The sequence below is a fragment of the Falco peregrinus genome, chromosome 5 (genome assembly GCF_023634155.1).
Source record: "Falco peregrinus isolate bFalPer1 chromosome 5, bFalPer1.pri, whole genome shotgun sequence".
Classification (NCBI taxonomy): domain Eukaryota; kingdom Metazoa; phylum Chordata; class Aves; order Falconiformes; family Falconidae; genus Falco; species Falco peregrinus.
The window spans coordinates 10,382,772-10,409,331 of NC_073725.1; the positions used below are offsets into that span (position 1 = coordinate 10,382,772).

At 46.5% G+C, this 26,560-nt stretch overlaps 1 protein-coding gene across 3 annotated transcripts; it reads left to right on the forward strand.

Annotated features, from left to right (window-relative positions):
- The first annotated feature begins 757 nt into the window (after window positions 1–757).
- Window positions 758–25,226, forward strand: NR1D2 (nuclear receptor subfamily 1 group D member 2). Of its 3 annotated transcripts, none has more exons than XM_055804986.1 (8): window positions 758–1,063; window positions 4,312–4,572; window positions 6,552–6,640; window positions 7,593–7,737; window positions 9,464–10,083; window positions 13,509–13,694; window positions 17,529–17,739; window positions 22,164–25,226. In XM_055804986.1, the coding sequence occupies exons 1-8, from the start codon at window positions 1,048–1,050 to the stop codon at window positions 22,358–22,360; spliced, it is 1,725 nt and encodes a 574-aa protein (XP_055660961.1). In that variant the 5' UTR covers window positions 758–1,047; the 3' UTR covers window positions 22,361–25,226. The 3 variants fall into 3 exon arrangements, with proteins under 3 accessions (XP_055660961.1, XP_055660960.1, XP_005234730.3); XM_055804985.1 differs by lacking the exon at window positions 758–1,063 and adding an exon at window positions 1,240–1,423; XM_005234673.4 differs by lacking the exon at window positions 758–1,063 and having other exon boundaries at window positions 2,256–4,572.
- Window positions 25,227–26,560: the final 1,334 nt, after the last annotated feature.

Below are 26,560 nucleotides of genomic sequence, written 5' to 3' on the forward strand. Positions count from 1 at the left end.
CATGTCCCTCTGCCTCCTGGGGGCCGAGCGAGGGCAGCACTTCATTTCGGGCGCTGCGTGCAGTTAATGGAGGAGAGCCTTACCCCGCATCGCCCCCCCCCCCCCCTTGTTGCGGTGGGTTTTCTTTGTGGGTTCCCTCCTGGGAGCGGGACATCCCCTCTTTACTCCCCGGGTGCAGCAGGGTCGCTGGGGGCGCTCCCCTCCCCGCTGCGGGGCGGCAGGCCGTGCCCGGGGGCTTCACCGCATGTGCCCAGGCCGCAGCGGTGCGCGGGCGGGGGGGCTGCCCCGCGCTTTGCGTTGCCCCCGCAGCCAGCAGACACGCGGCTGACAGGGCCCGGGGCGCCGTGCTCGGCACGGCCCCGCGGCGCCGCGGGCGCGGGCATACTTGCGCCGCAGCGGCGGCGGGCGAGCGCCGCGCCGGTTGCGGCAGCGGCGCGTCCCGGCCGGCGGGGGTGACTCCGGCGGCCCCGCGAGCTCCGCGCCCGGCGCGGGCGGGGGGTGCGGTGCGGCCCCGCGGCGGGGGGGGGGGGGGGGGGGGGGGGGGGGGGGGGCGTCCTCCGCGCGCACCCCGCTCGCGGGCAGGTCCCGCGCCAGCGCCGCAGTGCCCGTGCCAGGGCAGCCCCCGCCGCCGCAGTGCCCCCGCCGCCCCGCGCGCCGCCCGCACGCGCCCGCCGCACGTGAGCGCTCCCGCCCGCGGCCCGGGCGGCGCGGAAAGTGTGTCACTGGGTGAGGGGGGCGGGCGGAGGCGGGGCGGGACGGGGCGGGGCGGGGCGGCCGGCCGGCGGTGCCGCACTCTGCGCGGCTCCCGATCGCTTTTGTTGTAAAGGGGAGGGTGCCGCGGCGGGGACGGGCAGCCGCCGCTCTGACAGGCGACAGCGCGGCCGCCTCCCGCCCGCATGTAGGGCTGCGGCGGGGACGGAGCTGGGCAGAGAGAGAGCGACCGAGCCGTGCCGAGCGGAGCCGAGCCCAGCCCAGGGCAACCCAGCTGTGCCGAGCCCGGCGGACCCCAGCGCGGCGCCGCCCCTGCCCCTGCGGGAGGAGGCCGCCATGGAAGTCTGCGCGGGTAAGCGGCGGGCCGGCCGCGGCGGGCCGCGGGCGGGAGGGGCTCTGCGGGGTCGCCGTGGCGGGCCGGGCTGGGGGAGGGGGTGCGGGCGGGGCCGGCTGGGGCGGCGCGGCGCGGGGGGAGCGCGGCGGGCGGCGGCGTTGCCCGGCCCCGGCCCCGCCGGTGGCCCGGACGGCCGCGCGCTGCCTCACATGGACCCGCCGGGCGAGCCATGTGCGCCCTGTGTTTACGTTCCGCGCGGCGTGCGCGCCCATTGGCCGTGCGGGGCGGTGACGCGCGGATTGCATAATAGTGCCGGGGCGGCGGCGCGGGGCGGCTGGCGGCGCGGACACGTGAGGCGGGCGGGCGGCCGCTGTTTTGGTGACCTACATTCGGGGCGGCGGCGGCGGGGCGCGCCCGGGACACGTGGGGGCCGCGCCGCTGCGGCGCCGGCGGCCCCGCCCCCGCGGCGCCGGCGGCCCCGCCCCCGCAGCGCGTAGGCCGCGGAGGAGCGCGGGGTTTGGCGGCGGTGGTGGTGGGGGGGAGTTGGCGGCCTTCGGCGCCGTGCGGCGGGGGGCGCGGGGCCCGCACGTGGGCCGGCCCGGTGCGTGGGGGTGGCGTTGTGTAACGGGGAGGGGGCGTCCGGGGGCAGGGCAGGCCCTCTGCGGCCCGGCGCCGCGTGACGGCGGGCATTGCCGCAGCGCCGGCCCCGCTCCCGCTGCCCGCTCCCCTCCCTCCTTGGTCGGCGGGGGCGGCCGGGGGCGCCCCGGCTGCGGCGGCAGCCGCAGCAGCGTCCTCGGGGCCCGGTGAACGGACGAGCCGCGTAGCCGCTCACCGCCCCCTTACCGCCCCGGCGGCCATAGGGCTCCCTGCGTCGCTGTGTACGTGAAGCACCGGCGCGGTACGCACCCCCCCCCGCCCCCCAGCACAGCCCCGGGGCCCGCGGCTCCGAACCCCGTGCGGCCGCGGCGGGCTCGGCGTGGCCAGAAGGGCTGGTTGTGCCACCCTCCGCCGGGCCCCCCGAGCGCAGCCCCGCCGGTGTATGGAGCCGGGGCTGCCTCACCCGCCGGGCATCGGGGTGCCCCGTGGGGTGCGGGGGGCGTGTGGGTGCGCGGGGATGGCGGTGCTCTTTGTTTCGAGGTGTCACCCGGTGCGGTGCACGAGATCTGACTCCTGGCTGCTGATCGAGCAAAAATAGGGTTCGTAGGGAGATGTAACTTCTAAAATAACAAAAATATTAGGGATGTTGGCTATGGCACAGACAGGACTGCTGAGCTCCCCAGGGTATGGGAGCAGCCCAGCCCTCTGGAGCTCCTCAGCCTTTCAAAAGGCAAGGGGTGAAAACCCCCGTAGACATACTCTTTCCATGCCCTCCTATGACATCGGTGTTACATTTGAGGGAAAAGAGCATCTCTTTTTATGAGGCAGAGCTTAGAGATAGCGGGGTGAGGTGGCAGCCTGGCGAAACGTGGAGTTCCCCGCAGGGCCATGTCTGCGTGCCCTGCTCTGCCCCTTGCAGATAAGGATGGCGCCTGCTGAGGAGCTCCGTGCCTCCTGTGGACCAGGTGGACTGTGAGCTTTGGCCTGGCACCTGGCAGAGGCACGTGCGGCGCCAGGGGATTGCAGGACCTTTGTCAAATCGGTGGCGTCTTACACTAGCCCACGGGTGTTTGATGATGGCTTTTTCTCATGCTGTTGCTGCACTCATGTACCCCTTGCAATCCTCCTTTCCCCAGAGCACGGATCCTGAACGCGTGCTATGCTGCACGGAGGATTTCTTTAAAAAAAAAAAAAAATAAATGTGCAGGAACAAGCGCAGTGGTGGGGTGTAGGGGCACCGGTGTGCAGGAATGTGAGAAGCAGTATGTGTTGTAGCGCATATGTTGTGCAGCCGCTTGGTCTGACTTCTGCTCCGCAGCAGCTCTGCTGGGGACTCCTCGGCTGCATGCTCCTTAAGGGGCTGGTGGGAGTTTCCTTGGTAGAAAAAAATGAAATGTTAAAGAACAAATGGGCCAGTAAAGATGCTGCAGAAATGCTGAGAGGACTGTTATAGCTGATAAAGGTGAAGACATTTTCTAAGTCAGAATTCCTACCTGCAAGCAGTGATATTTCCAGGGTTGTATAACACCACTGCCTTTTACTGTGAGGAGACCATGGCTGATCTAAGGGGCTACAGCCCCAATCTGCTATGCCAGCTCCTCAGTTGACAGAGGACTCGACAGACACCAATGCTTTTTTCCTCCAGAGGAAGCCAGGGCACAGCCCTTTAAAAAGTTTTTAATTCTTACTGGTGTTTGGAGTTCCTTGTTGCAATGTCCTGAGTGAAGAGACTCTACAGAGCAATACAGGCATAAAACAGCAAAGATGCAGAGAGTAATTTCCTTAAACAGTTGCGTGGCTTTTGTTGTTGAAATTTTGGTATGAAATATCAGATGCTTTTATATTAACTTTTGAAATGCTGAGTCTTGGAGTCAAACAAAGTGAAAACAATTTCTCTGGCTTACAAGCAAGAAAAAGGAGCCTGTGAAAAGCCAGAACTGCTCCCAGGTCTGCCTGAGGGCAAAAAGCTGTTTCATCTGAGGGATTCTCAAGTGTGTCAAATTGTGCGATGCGGCAGGACAGAGACTGTTTGCATGTAGCAGCCCGGCAGTCAGAGTTTAGGTGCTGCTAGAAATGCTACAAAGGCTTGTAGTTGGACAAATGGCATTCAGTAGGCTAACCAGGCTGCAGCGCTATTTCTTTCCCTTGCCCCCTTCCCTTCTGCATCGTGAGCATCTCCCAGCCCTTCCTTTCTGTGCCTTTGGCGCGTAGCCTGCATGAAGTCTTTCTGTCTGCCCTATTTCTGTCCCTAACCTAGCTTGTTTGCATTCTGGCTCCACAGCGCTGTAAGATCCTGTCTTTGCTGTGGCTCCAGGCGAGCTCTGCTCAGAGGGTGGCCAGGGAAACCCTCCCTGGGCTGCCCTGTGCCCTTTCCCCACTGCCCCATCCTGCCAGCACCATGGCTCGTTGCTCCATCTTTTGGTTCTGCCAGCTCATCTTGACTTGGATCAGAGGAGGCTGTTAAGATGGGAGAAGGGGATGGGGCAGACTGGGAGGTCAGCCGTTGAAAATGAATGGAGAGAAGGAAGCTTAAGCGAGGGAGGGAAAGGAGTGTGCCCAGGAACACGTGATGGCTGGGTCTGGTGTGCTGGGTCATGGCGTGGCTCACATGGCAGCGGTGCATGTCTGCTTGTTATGTCACTACGTGCTGCCTTTTTTTCTTGCCTTAGGGGGTGTGATAGCTTACATCAGCTCTTCAAGCTCGGCATCTAGCCCAGCCTCATGTCACAGCGAGAGCTCAGACAGCGGTTTCCAGTCATCCTCTTCTCCTGTACCATCTTCTCCAAACAGCTCCTCTTCAGAGAGTGGCTGCAACGGCCGGAGCAGCGAGGGCTCTGATGGGGCACCGAAGAGTGATCGGCTGGAGGAGACTATTAAAACAAACCAGTCGAGTGTTGCTGGTTTGACAAAAGGCCATAATGGAGTCACAAGTATGTTTGGTGCCGGTTCCTGAAACCACCATTTTTCCCCTTTTTATATTTACAACCAGGTCCTCCGCGTGGCTTGCTGCGAAGGCACGTAGCAAAGCCTCCATTTTAATTTTTTTGCATTATATGCGTGGTAATACATATGGTATTGCCATACAAATGCTAATAGAGGGGAGGTCCCGTTGCTGTTAACTTCAAACAGTCCATAAATACAGTCCAGATTTACTTCACATTTTCACTAGTGAAAACTGATCTTCATAAAAATCCAACACATGGTTAAAAAGATGCAGTGAAGTAAAGGTAATAGTAATCAGAAGTTGCCTTTAGGAGTATTTATGGAGCTGTCTTGCAAATCTCGTTTCTCTGTTTTTTCATACTCTCTTCCCTACCCCTCCACCTTTCATCCCCCCACATTTCTTTGAGAAACAAAATAAACAAAACAAAACCATTATATTATATTTACATAGCTGTAGCTGGGATTTTTATCTTTTTGTTTCTAAGTCTTTATTTGTGGATATTAAAACTGAAGTATTCATAAGCGGGAACTAAAGGATAGCATTTTAAAATGCATGTAACAATCCAGCTCCAGCTGTTTTCTTGCACTTTTTTTTGGTAATCAGAGAAGATCAACGATAAAGAACTACATTTGAACAGTTTTGGAAGGGCAGGAATCAAACTGGGTACTGGAATGAGTGTTTCAACAAACAGCTGGAATTCAGACTAGTCTTTTGAAGGCTGCATTCTTCTATTGGCAGAATTGTTTTATCATTTTGAATTGTTATGAAGCTAGAATTAGTATCTCACAGTTCTATCTTAAAAGTTTTTTTTTTAAAAAAAATTGTAAGAGCTCTTACCTTAAGTTTGTAGTAAGAACCTTTACTTCCTCTTAGAAATTTGCTTGCATCTAGGTTTTTGGTATCAGGGCAGGGGTTCCTGAGGATGAAACCTGTTGTAAACTGTTCAGATGTATAGGTAGATAGATAACATTTTTAGCTCAGTACTAGCTCTGTTTAAAAAAAATAAAAAAGAAAAAAAGAAAAGAGCAAACTAAAATTTTTGTGGTTTGGTTCTTTTTCAAAACTTTACAAAAAATAAGAGTTTTAGTTCCTCTTTATAAATGAAACCCAAATGTCAAATAATCTACTTTTCTCGTAGAATATGATTCTGTGGGAGTATTTCCAGCTGTCTGTGTTACTCACTGTTGAGGTAACTTTGTGGTTACTGAAGTCACTGGTAAAATTCCCATTGACTTCAGTGAAACCAATGGTAGATCAGCACTTGGGACTTGCAAAAAACGCTTGTTGACAAGCTGAAGTAAAATACGTGGGCAAAAACTTAAAAAAAGCCACACCATGAGCATATTTACAGTGTTGAGAAGGTATTTCCAAGTTCAGGTGTGCAAGTGTGCCATTCTGGATATACACTGAAATGAGTAGTCTGTACATATGTAGATGTGGCTGAGTCTGAAACTTTCATCAAATAGGTAGAGTGTATGGCTTGTTTACAATGCATAAGAAAATAAAGTGTCCAGTAGTTCTGTTTTTAAGAAAAGATGCTTATTCTCTGTTGGGGAAACTGTAGCCTTTATAAGGGCTTACTTGTCCTGATGGAAAGAAAAAAAATAGAGCCCAAACTTCGTGGCCTAGTTAACTAAATGCTACTTTTAAAAGTGCATAAATGCAAGCAGACTTTCTTTTTCTACAGTTGAGTATAATGCTACTGTGACTGAAAGTCCAGTGAATATATGCTTTCTCGCTATTCTGTTGAGTGCTTCACATTTTTTTACCCCCTCCCTTGCACTGGTACCTTCTGAACTGTTCAGGGGTTTTGTGCATTCTTCTTGTCTGTTCCTTTGCTGTGTATTTTGGATGTTGAGCTGACCTGATGTATATTGCTTTCAGTCCAGGTTTTAAAAGCTGGAAACATGTTCCTGCAGTTGTCACTGGTTTTCTATATCCCTGACTTTTCTGTTCTGATTCTAGAATTTAATGGCATGGTTCTTCTTTGTAAAGTCTGTGGAGATGTCGCTTCAGGATTTCATTATGGTGTTCATGCCTGTGAAGGCTGCAAGGTGAGCTGTATTTCTGCTTACCCTTCTGCTGGTGAAATGCTCGAGTTCTCCCCATAGAGGAAAAGGGGTGATACTGCTGAAAAAGTAGCGGTACGCTTCTCTGTTCAAACTTAAATCTGATAGATTTCAGACAATGTATAAGTTGTAGGAAAAGGCAGACCACTTAGCAATCCACAGCATTTTTCGAACTCTGCAGTACTTTCTGTTCTCGCCCCATGTCCAATCCTGCCTGACCTGGAGTGCATGGCAGAGAATGAGAACTGGAGACAGAGGTGGTAAGGACCATGTAACGCAAGACATGCAAATGTTAATTGCATTAAGAGATAGTAGGTGTGAGTTGTCACCAGGGCTGGAACGCAGAGCAAAACAGCTTTGGAAGAGCAATGCTTTACCACAGGGAAAGCCAGAGCTGGGTGCTTGGGTGTTCGTGCATCAGTAGAGCTGTATTTTCTGATACTGTAACACTGCAAATCTTACCTTATGTGAAGGAGTTTATCGGCTTAAGGGTTATGTGAAAGAGCCACCTTTGGAGGTCATATGGTGCAACAGTATGGTTTTGTTGCCAAACTGGAGATTGAAGTCAAAAGATCTGATTTTGACTTTCATGTTTGCACTTGATGTCACCGGAGATTGAGGGTGTATCTTAGGAACTGTCAGTACAGTGATAGAAATAATACTGGAGGTATTCTGCTCTTAGGTGCTGACTATGCAAGGAACAACTTAGCATCTTCTATAATTAGAAATCATAACTAGTCTGCGTTATACACAGATCACGCACAATGGGGAAGTAAGTCATGAGGAGTAGCAAGCTCTTTAAAATCACTTGGGGCTGATGGCTCTGAAGAAGCTGATGAGATGCAGTGGGGTTTTCTGTGCTTGCAGAGAGGTGAACCTTGGCAGGATATAATATATGCTGTAATAATAGTTGCTGTGGTTTCTTGTTTGTTTGCAGGGTTTTTTCAGAAGGAGCATTCAGCAAAACATCCAGTATAAGAAGTGCTTGAAGAATAACAACTGCTCTATAATGAGAATGAATAGGAACAGATGCCAGCAGTGTCGTTTCAAAAAATGCCTGTCAGTTGGGATGTCAAGAGATGGTATGTTCCTCTACTGAGCAGTGATCCTCTGAGAGGAAGTCTGCTGCCCACCTCAACACTGATTGCTAAGGGTCTTAATGGCAAAAAATGCAGCCAGCCCTTTTGTCAGGGACAGGTTCCCTGTCCAAGAGCATTTAGATCAGCTTGCCTTCTAGCTCTGTGACTCTTCTGAACTGGTAATGTAATACTGGCCACAGAGCTGTCCGTCTCTGGAGGCTAATGCAGCGGGAGGCACTGCAGTGGTCTCTTAGAGGAATGGTTATAACAAGTCTCAGTTTTGTTTTAATGAGTTAATATTTATAGCTGTATCCTGCATGAATCGGAACAAAACTCTTCTTTGTTTTGTAACTGTTGCTTTTTCAATGAAATGGAATTCTGCTCAAGCCGATAGCCTTAGACTAATCATTATAGAGCGTAAACAGTTAGGTTTGGGTGCATGGGGTGAGGATATATCTGCCTCCTTTCCTTTTCTTGGAAGGAGAGGGAAGGCAGGGAGGAAAGGGTAATGTTGAGCTGTGTCTCTGTCCACCTTGCTGGCTGTCCACTCCTTGGTGACTTTTTAAAAATGTAATGCTGAAGGTATAGTTCATCAGTCTGCTGCGACTTACTGTCACAAACCAGAACTCTTCCTTCTGTTTCACTTTTTAATTTTCTCTGGGTGTTTATTTCACAATAACTAGGAATCCGGGGCTGTTAATAATTTAGTGGGTGGAGTGTTAAAACTTATTTTAAATAATTGTTCCGAGTTCTTGTCATGCATAGGAGTTATTTCATCCCCTAGGCGCTTGTTTGTGCATAAGGTTACACCTGCTTTAATGAAACAGACTTAGTTACATTAATGATGGGCTACTGCATGAACGTAATTACATCAGTCGAAACTGGTTATAAGCCCTTGTAAGGCTGTGGTTGAACAGGGTAGTAGAGGTAGTTGTAGATTCCCTAGGACAGGATCAGAAGCGCTACAGCCGCAATGATGCCCATCCCTTTGCCAGCAGAAAATGTCCTTGTCGAGGCAAAGTTATCAGGAAAATTTGCCAAGGTAAGCTGCATTCAGCATTGATTCTCTTAACCGTTTTGCCAGGTTATATAATAGGTCCATGAGGAGCTGTTGTGTAGGACTTCTATGATATGAACCATGTTTATATTCAGCTAATTGTCAGTTCACAAAGTTGAACTGATTTAATTGATCCAATCTTAAAACCCGACAATTAACTAATTCACCTGTGTGTATAGTCCAGGGGTCCTCAAACTACGGCCCGCAGGCTGGATACGGCCCCCCAGGGTCCTCAATCCAGCCCCGGGTATTGACAGACGCCCCCGCCCCGCCTCCCCCCCCCGCCTCTGCCGGGGGTTGGGGGGGGAAACCAAGCAGCCGCAGATGACTGCCTGCCACTGCATCCACGCGCCGGCCCCCTGGTTAAAAAATGTGAGGACCCCTGGTATAGTCCATGGCCAGGTTTGTAGCAAAAGGGGAAAAGGCTTTAGAGACTGTGTACTGTGAACAACAGCATACGTTTCATATCTCACGCCTATCCTATGCCCAGTTTGTTCCTTGATTTCACTGGTAATACCCCTGCTGTAGTATTGGTGAGAGCAGTTAGTATTCTGTTAAAAGGCAAGATTTTTGGTAGCAATGTGTATTCTGTGTGTGTGCGCGTGCGACCGCTTTCAGGATTGACTGTTTTTCTTTTTCTTCCCACCGCTTTTCATTTCTCCACCTTGGTAGCTGTTCGATTTGGTCGCATTCCCAAACGTGAAAAACAGAGGATGCTGATTGAAATGCAGAGTGCCATGAAAACTATGATGAACAGTCAGTTCAGCGGTCACTTACCCAATGAAGCATTAACAGAACTTCAAGATCAAGCACCTCAAGAAGACCTTTCCTCCAAGCCCAAACAAGAGCGGGAGACCATCAAAAGCCCTTCTCCCCCTCCTGGCACTGACATGGCTAAGGAAGAAGTGATTGGTATGGTCACTAGGGCCCACAAAGACACTTTCATGTACAACCAAGAACAGTCCCAAAACCCAGCAGAGATGATGCAGTCCCAGACTGGGGAGAGAGTGTCAAAGAACACTGAGCAGTACATCTTGAGCAGCGAGCACCGTGTTAGTGGGCTCAGTGGTCCTCAGTACCCTGAAAGTGAGCAGCACCTTGCTGGTGGACAGTACAAAGGGAGAAGCGCAGTGCATTATCCAAGTGGGCACACCATGTGTTTTACAAACGGCCACTGTATGAACTTCACGAGTGGTTATACTCAGCAGCTGTGTGATAGGATCCCAGAAGACGGCTTTTCTCCAAACAAGAATGCCACTTATTCTTGCAGCACTGGAGGAAGAATGCATCTGGTATATTGATATTCATTGTTTAATTTTACTTGGTGAAAGTCTTAGTGATGGGTGTGATCCAGCTGTGCCTCTTTAGTCAGTGAAGCTGCACACAGCTGGCGCAACGCTGAAACTTAAAATAGTGACACAAGTTTGATAGCACGGGTCGTGATGAAGGAGAATAGTGGCTCAGGTTGCGCTGAGGATTTGAAATCGTGTAAGTGATGGAGTTTCTTGGCTTGGTATTTAGTAAACAAAGTAGGCTAGTGTCAAAGAACATTGGTTGAAGAGAACAAACTCACGGGCTTTTTAACTGGCTTGAGTTAAAAAAGAAAATAGATGTTAGGAGTTTATAAATTCCTTTCTTTACTCAATCCTCTTGAAGACTTCACTTTAAAATAGACTACACAGTTGGATATGCTGTATTTTCCTTAAAGGTATTTAGAGCAAATGTCTGGGGTGGCACCTCAGGGCTAGGATTTTAAACCAGTCTGCATGCCTTATTAGTGTGTTCTAAAACCTGTCTTGCTGGGTAAGCTTTGTTTTGTTTTTTGTTTTTGTTTGGTTTGGTTTTTATGGGGATAGGGTGGTTCTGTTACAGGCAGTGTAAAATACAGGCTCAATGGCACCCCCAGGCTATGCATCCTTCTCCCCTAGAACGTGTTCAGATTGGAACAGAGGCAGGAGGAAGATGCACAGCTAAACCACTTGAGAGAAGTTCAAGGTCTTTTCTGTAGTACTTACACAAGTGAGGCTCTAAACACACTTCTTGGTAACTTGGATGACTTTGCTAGAGCATTTTCTCACTGAATTCTTAAAAAGGATGCTTCCTGTTTTCTTGCATGTGGGTTCTGGGTTGGGTTGGTTTGTGGTTGGTTTTTTTTGTTTTCTTTTTTTTTTTTTTTCCCCTTAACAGGTCCCTCCCATTTGCCTTGCACCTGCTGTTCCTCTGCCATTCAGGCAACCGGTTCTGTAAGCCCCTTAAAATAGATTGTCCTTCTCTTTATCACTGGAACCGCCTGGGATGAGGGAACATAACATCCTCATTCTCATCCTGTGCTCCTGTCGAGAAGCACAAGCCTCTGACCTTTCTGGTGTACTTGGAGCTGCTGGTGTTTTTCTTCCTCATAGTTTGTACAGATTCTTCATAGGTTCTTGAAGACCCCTGAAAGTATCCACATGAAGGCTATTTATTTTGATGCTGGATTTTTTTTTTTAAATTTTTTTTGTTTGGGGTTTGTTTTTTTTCTCCCTCCTCCTTCAGCTACTGCATATGTGAACCATGCCATCCCTAGCAGGCTCTGACCTTAATTGCAGACTCTGGGCACTATACCATGACAAATAGTAGTAACTCCCAACCTTTATTCCTTGCAGGGAAAGTATGTGAAGTCACTACAACAGCATTCTTGGCACTCCCGAGAAGTCAATGAGATCAGGATCCGACTAAAATGAGTCGGTAGCCATAAGGGAGTGTAACTAGGCTCTGAAGCAGTGTGGAGACAGATGTTCAGGGGTTTGGTTTTTTTTGTCAATACCCCCCAACCAGAAAAGCAGAACAGGTCATTCCTGAAGAAGTTCCTCTAAAGAGAGCTAGTGGCTATCAGCATTCAAGGAGTGTCTGGATGATGCTTTTGGTCGTACGGTTTTGTTTTAGATAGTCCTGCAAGGACCAGGGAGTGATGGGTCCTTATGGGTCTCTTCCAACTTGAGATACTCTGTGATCCTATGATCTTGGGAAGAGGTCTCTCAAGACAGCTTGGACATAATACACAGTGGGGGGAAAGTGGCAGTTTCCCTTTGGGACTCAGTGCTGGGGGTTTAGGGTAAACAATCTAGGATGAGAAGTTGAGGTGCTGTGTCCCGTTTAGAGTGGGGTGCTGAACCAGAGATTCCTTATTTTTTGGAGTGCTGTATTTTTAACAATGCATATGTGAACTGTTGCAATATCATAGATAGAGCAGTGATTGGTTTCTGCCATGCTTCTAGTTGTGTGCCTAAACATTTCCTTTTGCCAAAATATGTCATGATTTTCAGTTTATGGAAAGGGTCCTCCTCTACCCCACATGCAATCATTTGGTTTTGGGTGTTGTCCTCAGACACCCAAATGGTGATGTGATTCACAGCTGAACCAAGAAATCTACAATTCCATTCCTTGTCTGATGGGGAGAGAGAAAGGGGAGACCTTTCTGCATATTGACTGCCCAGTTACAAACTGGGATTTGGGGCGGGGGGGGGGGGGAACCCATAGAAATTTGTATCTGCCTCCACCTTGTTTTCCCTGGCTGTTGCCAAGTACACACACACACGCATGCATGCATGTATATATATACCTGTATAATATATTCTTGTAATGTAATTCTTGAAGATATTCTTGTAATCTTGGGACCTTCCACACAGAGAATTCCTAGGCAATTATCAGATTCAAGTTGCTCTGCAAAAGCAACATAGCTCTGAGGAATTACTAATTCATTTCACTGTTTTCTCTTTGCTTTGCTGACGTTACGCAGGATTACCTGCACTATTTAGTATACTTGTGAGGAATACTTAAAGGAATTCTTGTCCTTGGTGATGACAGCTGAAGTGAATATTAAAAGGTTTAAATGTCATTAAAAGATGTAAATTTTAGAAAGCAGAACTGAAAGTATCTCAAGAGTGTCTGGTTGGGTTTTACAAAAGGAATTCACTGGCAGTCTGCCTTGACTGATAAGTCTGATCTCATTGTAGTGGATTCAGATGTTCCTGTAAAAAATTGCTGCATGTTTGTATAAAAAAGAGCATTTTGTCATCTTGTGACTGAGCAAAATTGGAATACCAGTTCCTTGGTGGTCCTTCTTCAGTGATACAAATAAAAGCAAACACATAGGAGAGGAAGGTTGTCCCAGTAATGAGGGTGTAAATGTGTGGCTCAGGAAACCAAGGCTTGGCCCCTTGCTCTGACGTTAGTACCTTTGTCACCTTGACTGAATCACTTTAGTTGCCTGCAAAGCAAGGAAGATCTATGAGAATTAATGTAGAAGTGACTGTGGAATTAAAATTGATTGATTGTGAAATCATGATTAATTGTGAAATTACAGGGGTAACACAAGAGAAATCCAGTTGTCAGGCATGAGTTGAGATCAAGGAAGAATAGCATAACCTGGGTTCTCTCAAGTCTTTTGTTGTAAACAGTGTTGGAGTCTCCAAGGTCAGCAAATCTAGAAACAGATTACTGATGGATTGCCATGGATTTTTTGCTGGTTTTTTGTTTTAAAGGGAAGGGGGAAAATCCAGTTGCTTTGGGAATTGACTGAGGAATACTGATTCTTTTTTTTTTTTTTTTTTTTTTCCTCTGTGCATCATTATTGCAAAGTTTTCTTGAAGAATAAACATGGTTCTTTGAAGTATTTGTCAGTATTTGGAAGGGTGTCTTTAAGAGTTATTTTTTGTGTATGTTTTGTAAACATCAGGTCTGCCCAATGAGTAAGACTCCCCATGTGGACCCAAACAAGTCTGGCCATGAAGTCTGGGAAGAGTTTTCCCTGAGTTTTACCCCTGCGGTGAAGGAAGTGGTGGAGTTTGCCAAGCGCATCCCAGGTTTCCGAGATCTCTCCCAACATGACCAGGTTAATCTTCTGAAGGCTGGGACCTTTGAGGTGAGACCTCTGTGTGTATATTGTGGACCTGACAAGCTTTGCATCAGTCTGACCCCCTTAAGAACAAAAATAAACAAACTGGGTTATAGCAGGCAAAACCAGCTTGTTCATGTATGCTAGCTCTAAGCTTTCCTTAAGCTGATGGTGTCCGGTGCTTCTGTTTGGTCAGATCTTGTTGAGCTGTCCCTTGTACAGCCAGCTCAAAAGTGGTAAGCCAGTCTACCCTTCCCTCTTCCCTGAGCATTAATAAATGACTCTTAAGGAGTTTCTTGGTTTCGTGTAGCAGCGGGTACTGTGATAGCTACCTTTGCTTAGCCTGGAAAGAAGCATACTGCATCCAGAAAGGTGGGTAATTTAGAAAGCTGTCTATTGACGTACCAGTTTTGTAGAGGAATGTGTTTATTGCTCTGTATGTCCTTCTGCCAAAGCCAGAGCATCCATCCCGACCAGTCACCACTAGCCTTTGGTGGCAGCTGCAGGTTGCTGAAGTCTCTATCTCCAATGCAGTGACACTGATAACTAGCCGTGCTGCTGCAGCTCTGTAGATACCGTGTGCCAGCTGCAGCCTGATGTACTGTAGATGAAGCCCACCGGGCCCTCATGGTCCACTTGCAGTCATGACACACATGTGGATTAGTGGTGTTAATTTGGAAATGATACCGGAGAGCTTGGTGCTGTTAGTGACCTTCACCAGAGGGGACCTTTACTTCAGGTTTCAGTCGCTCTTCCAGACTCTTGTATCTCTATTGGAGACCATGCACATTTTAAAAGTATTCAAGTGTGAAGTTTAAACATAGAAGGCCAGAGGAGCTGAAGTCTCAAGTATTCAATGTTACTGTGCTTTTCTGGGGAGGGCAGGGTTGGCAATACTTTTGCTCTTGTTTGATTTATTCTTATTGAAGAGGGTGCTGGATTTCATATTTACCTGACATGTCTTGTGTAATGTTTCAGGTCTTTTATCTGCATTTATACAGCCTGGTTCTAAAATGTGTAATTGTTGGGTTGAAAGGCACAAGTTGTACTGGAAGACTTGGTGTCTGGAGCATGACAGTTTTCTTTGTTTCTTCCATTTTGCTGTCATGTATTTTTTTTGCTGTTATTCTTGACCTTTTGATATTCATCTACAACTTTGGTAACTTAAGGGCTGTATTTTCACTTCTTTAGCTACAGCCTCTTACATTGCTGTTCACATTACACAAAAATGTTGGTTCCTTCCTCTGCAAAGTGGTATACTGTCCAGTGCCCTCAAGGAGAATGGAAAAACCACCTTGAACTGTTCCTATAATGTAAAGCCAGACATTCATGTTTTGCAAGTAAAATGTTTTGGCTTGGCCTTTCTTCACTTCAGGCTTTTCTCAAGCTTTGTTGGTATGCCTTTTTGCCAGTTACAAGCACTGCTGATAAGGAGGTTTCTATATCCAGGGAAATCAATAATAATGTGTGGCTGCGTGCTTATCCCTATTCACTTATAAATAAGAAACATTAATGATTTGGGTTAGTGAGCTTCTACCTGTAGTTAAAGGCCTGTGTGGCATTTTAATAACAGAAAAGAACCAATAAAAAATGTTGGAGAGCAGTGGGGGGGGGACACCCCCCCCCAATAGTATTAATGAAATGATTGCAATAGAGGCAAAAGCATCTTGAAAAGCTGATGCATACAAGGTCATTTCTGTCTTCTGGATAACTGAATTAGGATATCCCAACATCCGCCTGTTAATAGAAGAACCTCAGTAAAAGTACTACCTCCGAGCCTGTTACGGCTCCCTTGGGCACCAGTGTGTGGCTGTCTTGAAACTGTGCTTACCAGCAGCTCATATTGAAGGAGTGCTTGTCTGGGGGTAAGAAGATGCATGGAGACAATGTTGGTGAAGCAGCAGCATAGCTCTATATATTCATACTCATGTGAGGTAAAAAGTCTTCTTGGAACTGGGAGTATTGGGGCGCTCGGTATATTGTGGTGGCATTTACATGGCTTTTATGGGAGCCAGCTCAGAAACAGCAGTGAGCCTAAAATAAAGAACTCCTGGATTTGAGCAGGTCCTTCCCCACCTCCACAAGCCCCCAGTCCAAATATAGTTGATGGTAGAGCTAACAAAGCCCTTGGATTCGTTGGGGTAGTGGCTCAGTCTCTCCACAGACTCACGAACTTGGTTATTTGGGTGCAGGTGGTAGGGAAGTGAGCAAGCGGTTGCCTCTGTGGAGGTTTTTATGTGTTTCTATTGCTCTGATCGGGTGGCAGGGTTGATCAGGTATATCCTCAGCATGCACAAATAGGAGTCTGGCTTCAAGTGAAATGGGATGAATCAGTCATGTGCTATGCCATAGTCTAAACTGTTCTTCCATGGGTTAGAATGGTGACGTTGAAATCTATAGGCAAGGTCTTTACCTTAGCATAAGTCAACACAGCTTCATGGGCTTCAGTTTTGAATACCAGCATTCATACTGGTTGTTCGTTATGTAAGTTCATGTTTCTAAAGCCCAGTTCTGTAAGGGGAATGCTATTTTGAAGTGAAAGGTTGTTGAGTACCTGGTGGGTCTGTGCTAATGCATGAGTTCAGCTTTGTGTGTCTGCCCTTTCTCTTCTTGTTGTGTTCTGAGGGCTTCTGCACCTAGGTTTCTGCACTCTGTAGATGTAGTGAAAGGGCATACAGCTTGGCTGACAAAGGTGAATAATACATAGTGCTCATGTGTCCATCGAGATCGCTGCGTGCCATTTGGCTGTTAAAACTTACAAGCAAGTCATTGTAACATGCATGAGTGGTGTTTGAATTCTCAAACGTTTTCATTTTTTTCTTGAACCCTCCTTTATTAAGCTTGTCAAAGGCACTAGTCTTTGCAGAAAATCTGGTTCTCCTCTCATCTGTAGTAAACATTTAAATTAATGGAGTTATGTAGGGTAAGTGGGAAGAGCTGACTGTCACACGAAGAGATTACAGCAAGTCTGAAGTTCTAACCAATGCCAGTTGGTTAATTTTCTCCAAATAAGAAGGCTGTTCTGTGCAACTTAAACCTTGAAAATGTAAATCAGGTTGTTGAACATGAGCAAATGAAACTTTACAAGCCATTCCAGAGGGAAACATTTCACAGTACGACTGAGAAGCCACAGGAGAAATTTCAGCCCAGAGGGGTAAGTTCAGTACGTGTCAACTGCTCCAGCCCAGGTGCTTATACCAAAGGGGTATTCCCAGCTGCAGCTACAGACCAGGTGTGGTTCCAAGCCCTGCTTCTCTAGCCTTTTGGAGGCTGTACACGTGGCTCCTTTCTACCAGAGCTCATTAACATTCCTGTGGGTATAGAGATGTGGCATGGTACTTTCCCAGAGAATGCCTAAAGGGCCGCATCATCAGGTGGCGTAAGTCCGCATTGTTCCAATGGAGCTGCTCCAGTTGATGCCAAGTGAGAATCTGGTTCAATACCTTCTTTTTGCTCTTCGCAAGTGCGGCCAAGAAAACGTTTCTTTTAATGCTCTGTATGCCTTTGGCTGTTCAGTGGCTTAAACAAGTTGTCTTACTGGCATATTTACGAATGGCATTGTCTTTGTGGCTCAGGCTGTCTGAGGCTTAAATTTTAATTTTCTTCCTTTTCATGTGCGGTAGCCCCTCCCCTGCATCCACTCACTACCTTTTTCACTTGTTTGTTTCTCCAGCTACTGGGCCAGAGCTTGCACTGATTTTTACAGCTCGGTAGCATGCTGACAGTTTCTGTATAGAATGTTTGTGCAGTGGTTAATGAGACAGTTTGAATGACATTAAAAGGGTTAACTTGTTTCTTTGGCCTTTCTAGAAATCCACCTATATTAACCTGGTTTGGTTTTGTTTTGTTTTCTTTCACCAGGTTTTAATGGTACGGTTTGCGTCTTTGTTTGATGCAAAGGAACGTACCGTCACCTTCCTGAGTGGAAAGAAGTACAGTGTGGACGACTTGCATTCAATGGGAGCTGGTGATCTGCTCAACTCAATGTTTGAATTTAGTGAAAAACTAAATGCCCTGCAACTTAGTGATGAGGAAATGAGTTTGTTTACAGCGGTTGTCCTGGTATCTGCCGGTAAGAACAGAAAGTTAACTTGCAGCTTTGCCAAAGTTTGAATATAGCTCTGTACGAAAAGATTTCTGTAAAATGTATACCCTATTATTTCGTGTTGAAGTGCAATTTAGTAGGTCTTAAGCTACTAGCAGCCTGTAATTTACTTGTTTTACATACCTGCTTTTTCTAATGCCGCCTTTTGGAAAAATGTGACAATGGTTTTTATTTTCCTACTACTTTCTATAGAATGCAAAAATATATCTCATAGCTGCCCAATAGCTGTTTAGAAGCTGTTTGTCTGACTCATCTAGGTTTCACAGGACAGCATCAATGAAATTACTCCTGATTTGCACAGCCTAAGTCTTGGGATAAGGTGGTATTTTTACTTCCAAGTATTGTCATTGAAGTCTGTTGCGTGTCTTACTCAAGTCTAAATCCAACAGTTTGATCTCTGCCTATGTCAGCAAGAAAGCCCTATTCATCTGCATCGTGACTTCTTACTGCTAAAGGTCTGCCAATCCACTAACATCTTCACCAGCCTCGTATCTTGTTTCAGTCCCTGGATACACAGAACACCCTGGCCCAGATTCAAAGAAGGATTAAGCACCTACTTCTGTAGTATTATCTAAAGCCTCAAATTAGGCACATTAGCTCTGCATATAATGCCTGGAATACAAGATGCAGAATCCCTGCTTGCTGGGTAAGGAGCTCTCTAAAGGTGGCTAGCACAAATGCTAGTAGTGCCTGCTTACACAACAAGCCGGCATTTGGGGGCCACTCACTTCTTGAACCAGTGCATCTCTTCCACATAAGTGGTTTAGACCTACATCTTTCTTACCAGGGAGGTGAAGCCTCTGTAAACAAGGTAGGACAGTTCAGTCTAATGGCTTTGTGCATGGCCTTACTGAAATGTGATGGGGCAGCTGTAGGTAGCCTCTTCGGCTGGCAAGCAGTGGTAATGAGCAGAGGGTGGTACAGAGACTGCAAGCTTCAAAAGCCAGAACGAATGGCAGCATGAAGGAAGCATGGCACTGCAGTCTGTTAGTGAAAATTTTCAGGTAGCAGAGAGAAACCTGGGATTTTAGTTGCTTTTCCAGACTCAGTTCTACAAATTTTATCTTTCAAAAACTAAATTGATGAGAACTGTAGATAACCGTTAAAATAAGGACTGAGAACCAGGCCTCTTCCTTGTGCAGTCATAACTAGGCTACAGCCGCTCTCCTTGCTTTCTCGCTCAGCTCTTGGGCCCTAGAATATCACAGTCTGTGCCACCTGTTTTGAATGTTAGTGGCTGTATCTGTTTTGTTAAATGTGCTTCTAGCACAATGCCACCGCCTCCCCCCCTCCCCAGCCTTTTAGGTGCTGCTCCGTGCTGTTGCTAGCTCCCAGTAGGGCTTAGCCCTGGGGATGGTATGTAACTGTAGAGCACGTAGTGTCAGAGCCATGCAACAGGACAAAAAGAGAAGTGTTTGGTATTCAGACTTGGAGCTGCTGAGGATTTTTCAGATCATAGCTTTGGACATTATTGCTACCTGTCTTTGCTACCTTGTGATCTGATCTGCATCTGATCACAGCCTTCCCGGACATCTTCACAAAATACTTCTAGGGTTTTATAAAGTGCAATTTCATAAATCTTTTAACGTTTGGGCCCAAAGTTGCATTTGTACTGTGTTCCAGACACAACAGTAACCTTGGCGGTCACTGTAAGTCCAGCAATTTTCAGATGAACTTCACTCTGTAACTTGCAACTGAACTGAAATACTGCAGCTGTTACTTGCACAAGTAAGCCAGCAAGCTTCACGCTTGAGCGGTACCCAAGAAGAACAGAAGGACCCCCAGCAGAGCTCCTGGGGAAGATGCTTGCAGTGTGAGGGCTTGCCAGGAAGCGAAGGTGCCTGCAGAACTGAAGGATTGTGGCTGCCTGTTGATTAACAGATCTTGGGAGCAGATCACCTGCACCCCACCCCTCAAGGAGGAGTGTGACCCAGAGAGTCATTTCCCAGGTGGAAGCGGAACTCAGTTAGAGAAGGAGGAAGAGTTGAGGAACACCATCTGAGAGAGTGGAGATGCAGACAAAGGCAAAAGATGCCCTAACTGGAAGAAGTGAAGGTGGAAGAACAAGGCCATTAAGACTTCTTCACCTTGGAATGAATGCTATTGAAGAGGAGACTGAAAGGAAGGAGTAGTGAAGATTTACATCGGTTCCAGAAGCAGACACCACAGTGTGTGACTACTGAATCCTAATGAAGTGATCCAGAATATAAAATACCATGCTGCACTAGTTAAGAATCTTTTTAAAAGACTTTCAGTTGCTTAAAATTTAAAAACGCCTGTGGAAAAAGAAAAGCAGTATTTGTCTCTAAACAGTGCTAGTGGGGGAACACTTGTCAGAAACAATTCCACATAACACTGGACAAATAACCATTCTTAGGAGGGATGTTTAGAATGTGCAGGGGTAGTAGCAAGGAATGAGTGTAACTGTGTACATCTTGTTGTGGTGTCATATGGCAAAGAAAGAAAAAGCAGGGCTATACAGTGAGAATGTGGGAGTGTTTCTGGTGGTGCTGAGGAATTACATTCACAAAGTAAAAGAATGTTTCACCTCTGGCTTCGGTTAGCTGGATGTGTTGAAGATGGAGGGATGGTGGCAAGATGGGTCTGATGAAGGCACTGATGAAGGAAGAAGCAAGGTGGAAGCAAAGCTGTATGAATGTGGTTCGTGCAGGTCTATAGAGACCAAGTGAAGACTTAACTGAAGGTGATGTTTTGTAGAAGAATATAAAATACACACCCGCTATTATTCTGTCTTATTGGGGTAGTACTAGCAAAAACTGCTGGCCACTGGAAGCAACTGGAAGTAGACTAAGAGGGGAAAGACTTGGACTAATCCAAGAGAAGAGACTACAGTAACTCACCCGAGGCAGCCAGGGAAGACTGGACTGCATTCTTCTGCCTTCAGAGGCAAGGCAGTATTGTACAGAGCTCTTGAGAAACCTCAGCTGGCATATTCTGTGCAAATGTCATCATCCCTGCTCAGGATAGAGCAAACCTAAAGGCTCTGTAAAGCAGGAGGGCAAGTGAGATAGATATCTTCACAAATAAAGGTGGGGAGGCATCTCTTCACTTGTGCCATCTTGGAGAACAGCTATCAAACCTAATGGACAGTCTTCACAGAAGACTGGAGTATGTGCTAATAAACATAATTTGATATTAATCGAAGTTCCCGATCGTTAGAGGAGGTGGTTCTGGAACAATCTAAAGGAACTAAACACGTTAACTGCTTCAAAATGGATCCTTAAGTGAATTATGTCATAATTTTGCCCCATAGCAGTAGGGAACTGCACTGAACAGTCCAGGAGGACTTCCTAGGCTTTTCACCTGAGAAGTCAAATTGGATTGACACTGGCAGCATAAGGGACGGATTCCCCCTCTGACTCTGTGATGTGACTCAGTGTTACTCCAGAAAGCTGTTGTCATTCCGTGTCCCAGTTCTGCAAAGTGCTTAAGTACATGCACACATCAAAGCACATTTCTGTTCATGTCCGTCACTCGTGTATGTGTGTGCCCTGCTGAATTTACATAGTGTTTAAGAAGAGAGGCTACAGCTTGGAAAAAACCAGCTACTGTGCATGGTTATTAGGTGAGATGTTGTGCTTAAAAATTCATCCTTTTAAGCTGCTTGCTTATGTTCCACCTAAGGACAACAGGAATGTTCTTAAATACAGCTCTCTTGAAAGAGATGCTTCCGGGTGTGGGGCGAATGCGGTATGTCAAAGCATAATATTTTTCTTGATGTTGAAATTCTGCTTCTCTTCCTCAGTTGGGAATTTTTGGGTGCATTGTGTTTCATTTTGTAAGTGCTTCAGAACGCGCTCAGAAATAGTGCTCAGTCGTGTCAGGGCTTATACTCCCTTAGCCCCTGGGGCTCCCACTGTGCAGATACAAGTGTGGCTGGCCCGGAGTGGGATTTCCTCCTCAAACATGAACCTCCAGTTTAAGTTTAGGGCTCTGTGTCCAGCCTTGAGAAATGTTTGAAATTCTTATTTCTGTGTGCCCTATCTCTCTCCTTGTGTTGCAAGTTGTGATTCAGCAAAATACTTAAGTGTGTGCTTCAACCTGTCCTTTTCTGGAAACGTGGGTAAGTGATTACAGAAAAGGTGTTTGAATGCTGCCAGTTTGGCACGAGCTTAACACTTTGCAAAGCTGATGCTAAATAATGTTTGAAAGACTTTTGATATGTGGGTTTGAAATTTCTAGCATAAATATTTTAATTTTTCTTGTGCTTGTTACATCAATGAGTGATTTTTCTAGCGGCTTTATGTTGCAAAGTACATCTGTTCAGCTTTTTTTTTTCTTTTTTTTTTTTTCTTCTCCCCCCCTCCCTACCCCTCTCGTTCTTTTATTCTGTTTGTGTGTTTTGTCATGTCCCCCCCCCTTATCTTTAGATCGCTCCGGAATAGAAAATGTCAATTCTGTGGAGGCACTTCAGGAAACACTAATCCGTGCATTAAGGACCTTAATCATGAAAAATCACCCAAATGAAGCCTCTATTTTCACAAAACTTCTTTTGAAATTACCTGACTTGCGTTCCTTAAACAACATGCACTCTGAAGAACTCTTGGCCTTTAAAGTTCACCCATAGGCCTTTAGATCTCATTTGGACTTGGACTTGCCTGGTGTTAAACTGTTTTGTGCTAAAATATGTATTTATACAGTTGTACCACTTGTTGGAGAGAGAGAGAGTTCACAGACTGTGAACAATTGATAGCTGTTCCATAACCATGCAATAACGCTTCAGCAGGTGCTTTCAGCTAACGGCAGCACAGTGTTTGGAGTCCTCCAAGACCTCCAGACCCAGCTGTGCTGCACTGCTGCAGAAGAGGTTGTGATGAGCCTGAATAAATATGGACTGTTCCTTCATTTAGGAAAAAGAACCACTGCTGCCCTCTCATGTAAACGGAACACAAAATAGCTGTGTATATGCATATGGAGCATGGAATGGGGTGGGAACAATCCTGTGCTAATGGGAAAATGGAAGAGCTGATTTAATTGGTCTTTCACGTATCTAATAGATGTATGTCTGTGTCTCTTGATAACTCACTCATGGTTTCACTGTTGTTATTCCATTAAACCCAATGGAATGATTTCAGCTTGCACCAACTCTTCACTGAGCGTGTGTTCATGCCATGTGTATATAATATAAATAGTTAAGTAATGAGTGTTTATGGCTATATAAAGTACAGAGTTGTGTGTATATATGTGTATGTATATAAATAGTTCTATACATAAAGTATACATATAATTTCTTCACAATATTTTAAACTGTGAAGGAATTTAAACTTACAAGAGAAGGTGATCTATGGAAAGAACCAAATAGATGCACTTTGCATATTGCTGAACTAATTATATGAGCATTTCTAATTTTTAGAAAACATCAAATTTGCATTAATATGCTGTGTTTGTTAATTTAAAAACCCCACCAGAGTGGCACCAAAGGGGCAGGGTCAGATTCAACTTCTAGAAGGGGTTCGTAGAGAATCTCAGGTGGACATGGTTGGTTGTGGCACTAATAGAATTGATTGTCTGCTGCCACTGAGGTTCTTACGTTCTGGTAAAGGTTAAAGAAGCACCAGATGCTCTTCAGAAACTTCAGCACAGCCAGAAAGAAACTATCTGATAAATAACAGCATCTATCAGGAAAAAGAAAAATAATGGGAAAAATGTATCCATGGTTGCGTTTGGGTGTATGTGTGTTCTGTGACAGTTTATTTCTTGCAATACATCATCTCGCTGCTTCATTGCTAAATGAGAATTGAAAACAGAAATGTGAGATTCCCCATGTCTTTTCACAATTTGGGCTTTGTGGTTCCCATGCCTGTTCTTCTGGAGCTCTCCATCGGTGCATGTGCGTGTGTGTGTATGCGCAGAGAAGGTGCACTGGATGGTCTGGATTTTTTTTCTTAAAAAAAAAAACACCACAAAAACCAAACAAATGGGACATTTTTTGTTGTTTATGCCAGTAGCAAATTACAAAGCAGATCCTTAAGGCTTAAGATTCTGCTGCTTTTCCATCTAGAAAAGCAGCTTTCTATGGGTTTTCTCCATTTGTAGCAGGGCCTGGCATCAGAAAAGAGAGATAAAAAAAGTCAAAGCAGTTTTGTTAGTTAGTTATGTTTATGTTTTGCTTATGTGGGAAGAAGATGCTCCATTACCCTTGTGTTTAGTTAGCTTTCCTGGGAGGTAGCCCTCTGAGTCTCTAGCGCTGACTCCCTTTGTTACCGCATTTAGCTGTACGCGGTAGCTGAGGAGCCAGAAAGCCACCGGGCCGCATCGCTGCTCCTGGCCGTGCAGCCATGGCTCTGGCGCAGCAGCGAGCGGACGGAGCCCTGGTGCCTGCCCCTGAGCACTGCCAGCTGGGCAGGGCAGGGGAGGCTTGCACCCTGCCACAGCTCCGGTCACCTCGGCGCTGGGAATTTCCCCTCGGAAAGCGGTAGGGAGTGCTGGCCGGGGGGGCAGGAGCAGAAGGGGGCAGATGCTTGAGTAAGAGCTGGGGAAAATTCACCTTTAGCCTTGGTTGAGGAGCAGAAGAGCCCACCCTTTCCTCCACAGCTGCTGCAGGGAGAGCTGTCCTCCTGCTTTGAGCTACTTTAACCACTGGATAATGGCCCCTTAACGTACAGTTTTGCCATCCAAATGTGCTGTCGGGGCATATTGTCCTAATTTCTGTTAACAGTCTGCATCCTACCAGTATTATTTGTTTGAGAGCTTCACTGAATTATGCATTGAACCATTCAGACTTTAGAAAGGACACAGTCACGTTTTGTATTATTTAGGGGCTGGAATGACTTCTTTGTAGACCCCATTTCAAATGTGGAAAGTACAGTTAACCCTTGGTTGTTTTGGAAGGGAAGGAGGCTTCTTGCAGAGATTGCCACCCTACAACTGTGTTTTGTTGTGTTTTGGTTTGGTTTGATTTTTATTTTTTTTTTTTCCTTCTTAAAACTGTATTATTAAGCCTTTAGGAATGTATAACCAGGACTGAGTAATTACTGCTTATTAAATTTTTAGTTAGATTGACCATGTATGCCTATAGATAGATATTGTAACTTGTGCAATTTCATTTGAAATAATCTTCCTGTACATAATGGAAAAACTCATATAACAGAAAAAAAAAGCCCCAAACGGATTGACTGAACAAAAAAGTTGATTAAAGTACGGTTCAAAAGTGACCCACGTATTACAAACCCTAGCTGGACTCTTGGAAGAAAATCTGAACTCATTGTGTTAGCTGTGTATTGTGAGCTCTTCTTTTACTGTGTCACTGGTTATACACTTGTTAAACGCTGAGATAATAGACTTCATGCCAGACATTTGAGTACTGTAGACTGGGTCATCGCTGAAAGATTAGTGTACTGTATGACTTAAATGAAATTTTTATTCTTGATTTTATTCTTGATTTTGTTCTTGTTTTAAAAGATTAAATATGGGCATTATGTCAGCAAGCTAAACTGTGTTTCTGTGTTCTTTGTATTTTTCTGTACAAAATCTGGAGGGGAGGACAGCATGCTGAGATGAACAAAACAGAAGTGATGGATGAGAGCATCAGCTGCTGCAGGGCTGCAGGGGCTGTGCTGGTGTGCGGTGGCTGGGAGCTGGCGTCTCAGCCCGCCCGTGGTACTGGGCGCTCTCGCCAGGTGGTTCGGTGGGGGTTTCTGATGCGCTTGGTTTGCTACAGTTAATGGACTTGTTTGGGTAGTGTCATTAAAATAGATAGTTTTAAACACCTTCGTTGCTTTCAGGAATATAACTGTAACTGAAAAAAGGAATATGGTTTAGGTTTTGGTGAAGACAGTCTTAAGGCTAGGTTACAAGAGAGGTAGATGGGAGATGGCTTATGAAGGGCAAAGATCTGCTTGATTTTTTAGCTCTGTTTCCTAGTTTGTAATGTTTATTGTTTTAGGAGGTAAGAGAAGCTTCTCCAGGAAATGTTGTATCTATCGGTGTTTAAAAAAAAAAAACAAACCCCAAAACTGCAAAATTATGACTGCCAGCACTGGAAAAAATCACAGCACAAAAATGCTTTCTTCTTTTCTTGGCATGTGTTCCCTGGTGGCATGTTTGCATATGGCTTCCCGTGTTGCCACCCAGTCTGAGCCCCTGTGAGCGGGGCTGTGAGCCACAGAGTCCCAGAGCCTGGGAGGTCCTTGGGAAGAGCTCTCTCCAGCTTTCACTGGGATGCTGCAGGTAGGCCATGGGTGATTTTTTTCCCTGTTTGCCTGCCGAGAGCTTTACCACAGCAAATGGGGGGGATGGGAGGGATGCTTCCCTGTAAAAAGACGATTCCGTTCCCCCCTCTCCCAGCCTCCAGGTTTGGCAAGATGCTGTGAGGATGGGGGCAGGAGGTGTTCGTGCTTGTTTGTGGGTAACTTGCTGGGCTTTGAGTCGATGGCGTAGACTCGAGTGTGAACATGCCTGCAGCAGCCTGCCCCGTCTCTGTCCTCACTCCGTGAGGGAGTGATGAATGTCACAAGGCAAACAGAGGTACGAGTGTCCCTGGAAGCAGAAACTGATGCGGGTGTGGGCAGCCAGCTGCCCTCCTGCTCGGTGCTCCCATGGGCAGCGTGTCGGCTGGGAGGGAATCGGCATTCACAGCTGAACTGCAGGGTGCTTTGATTACAGAAACAGTTTGTACAAGGAAATAATTGACACTTCCTTTTCTTTGATGAGTACAGTGAGCAGCTGCCAGAGCCTTCATCAGCAAATACCTTCCTTTTTTTTTTCTTTTTTTTTTTTTTTTTTTTTTTCTTTTTTCTAAATTGAAGCTTGGAGTGGGGAGGGAGAG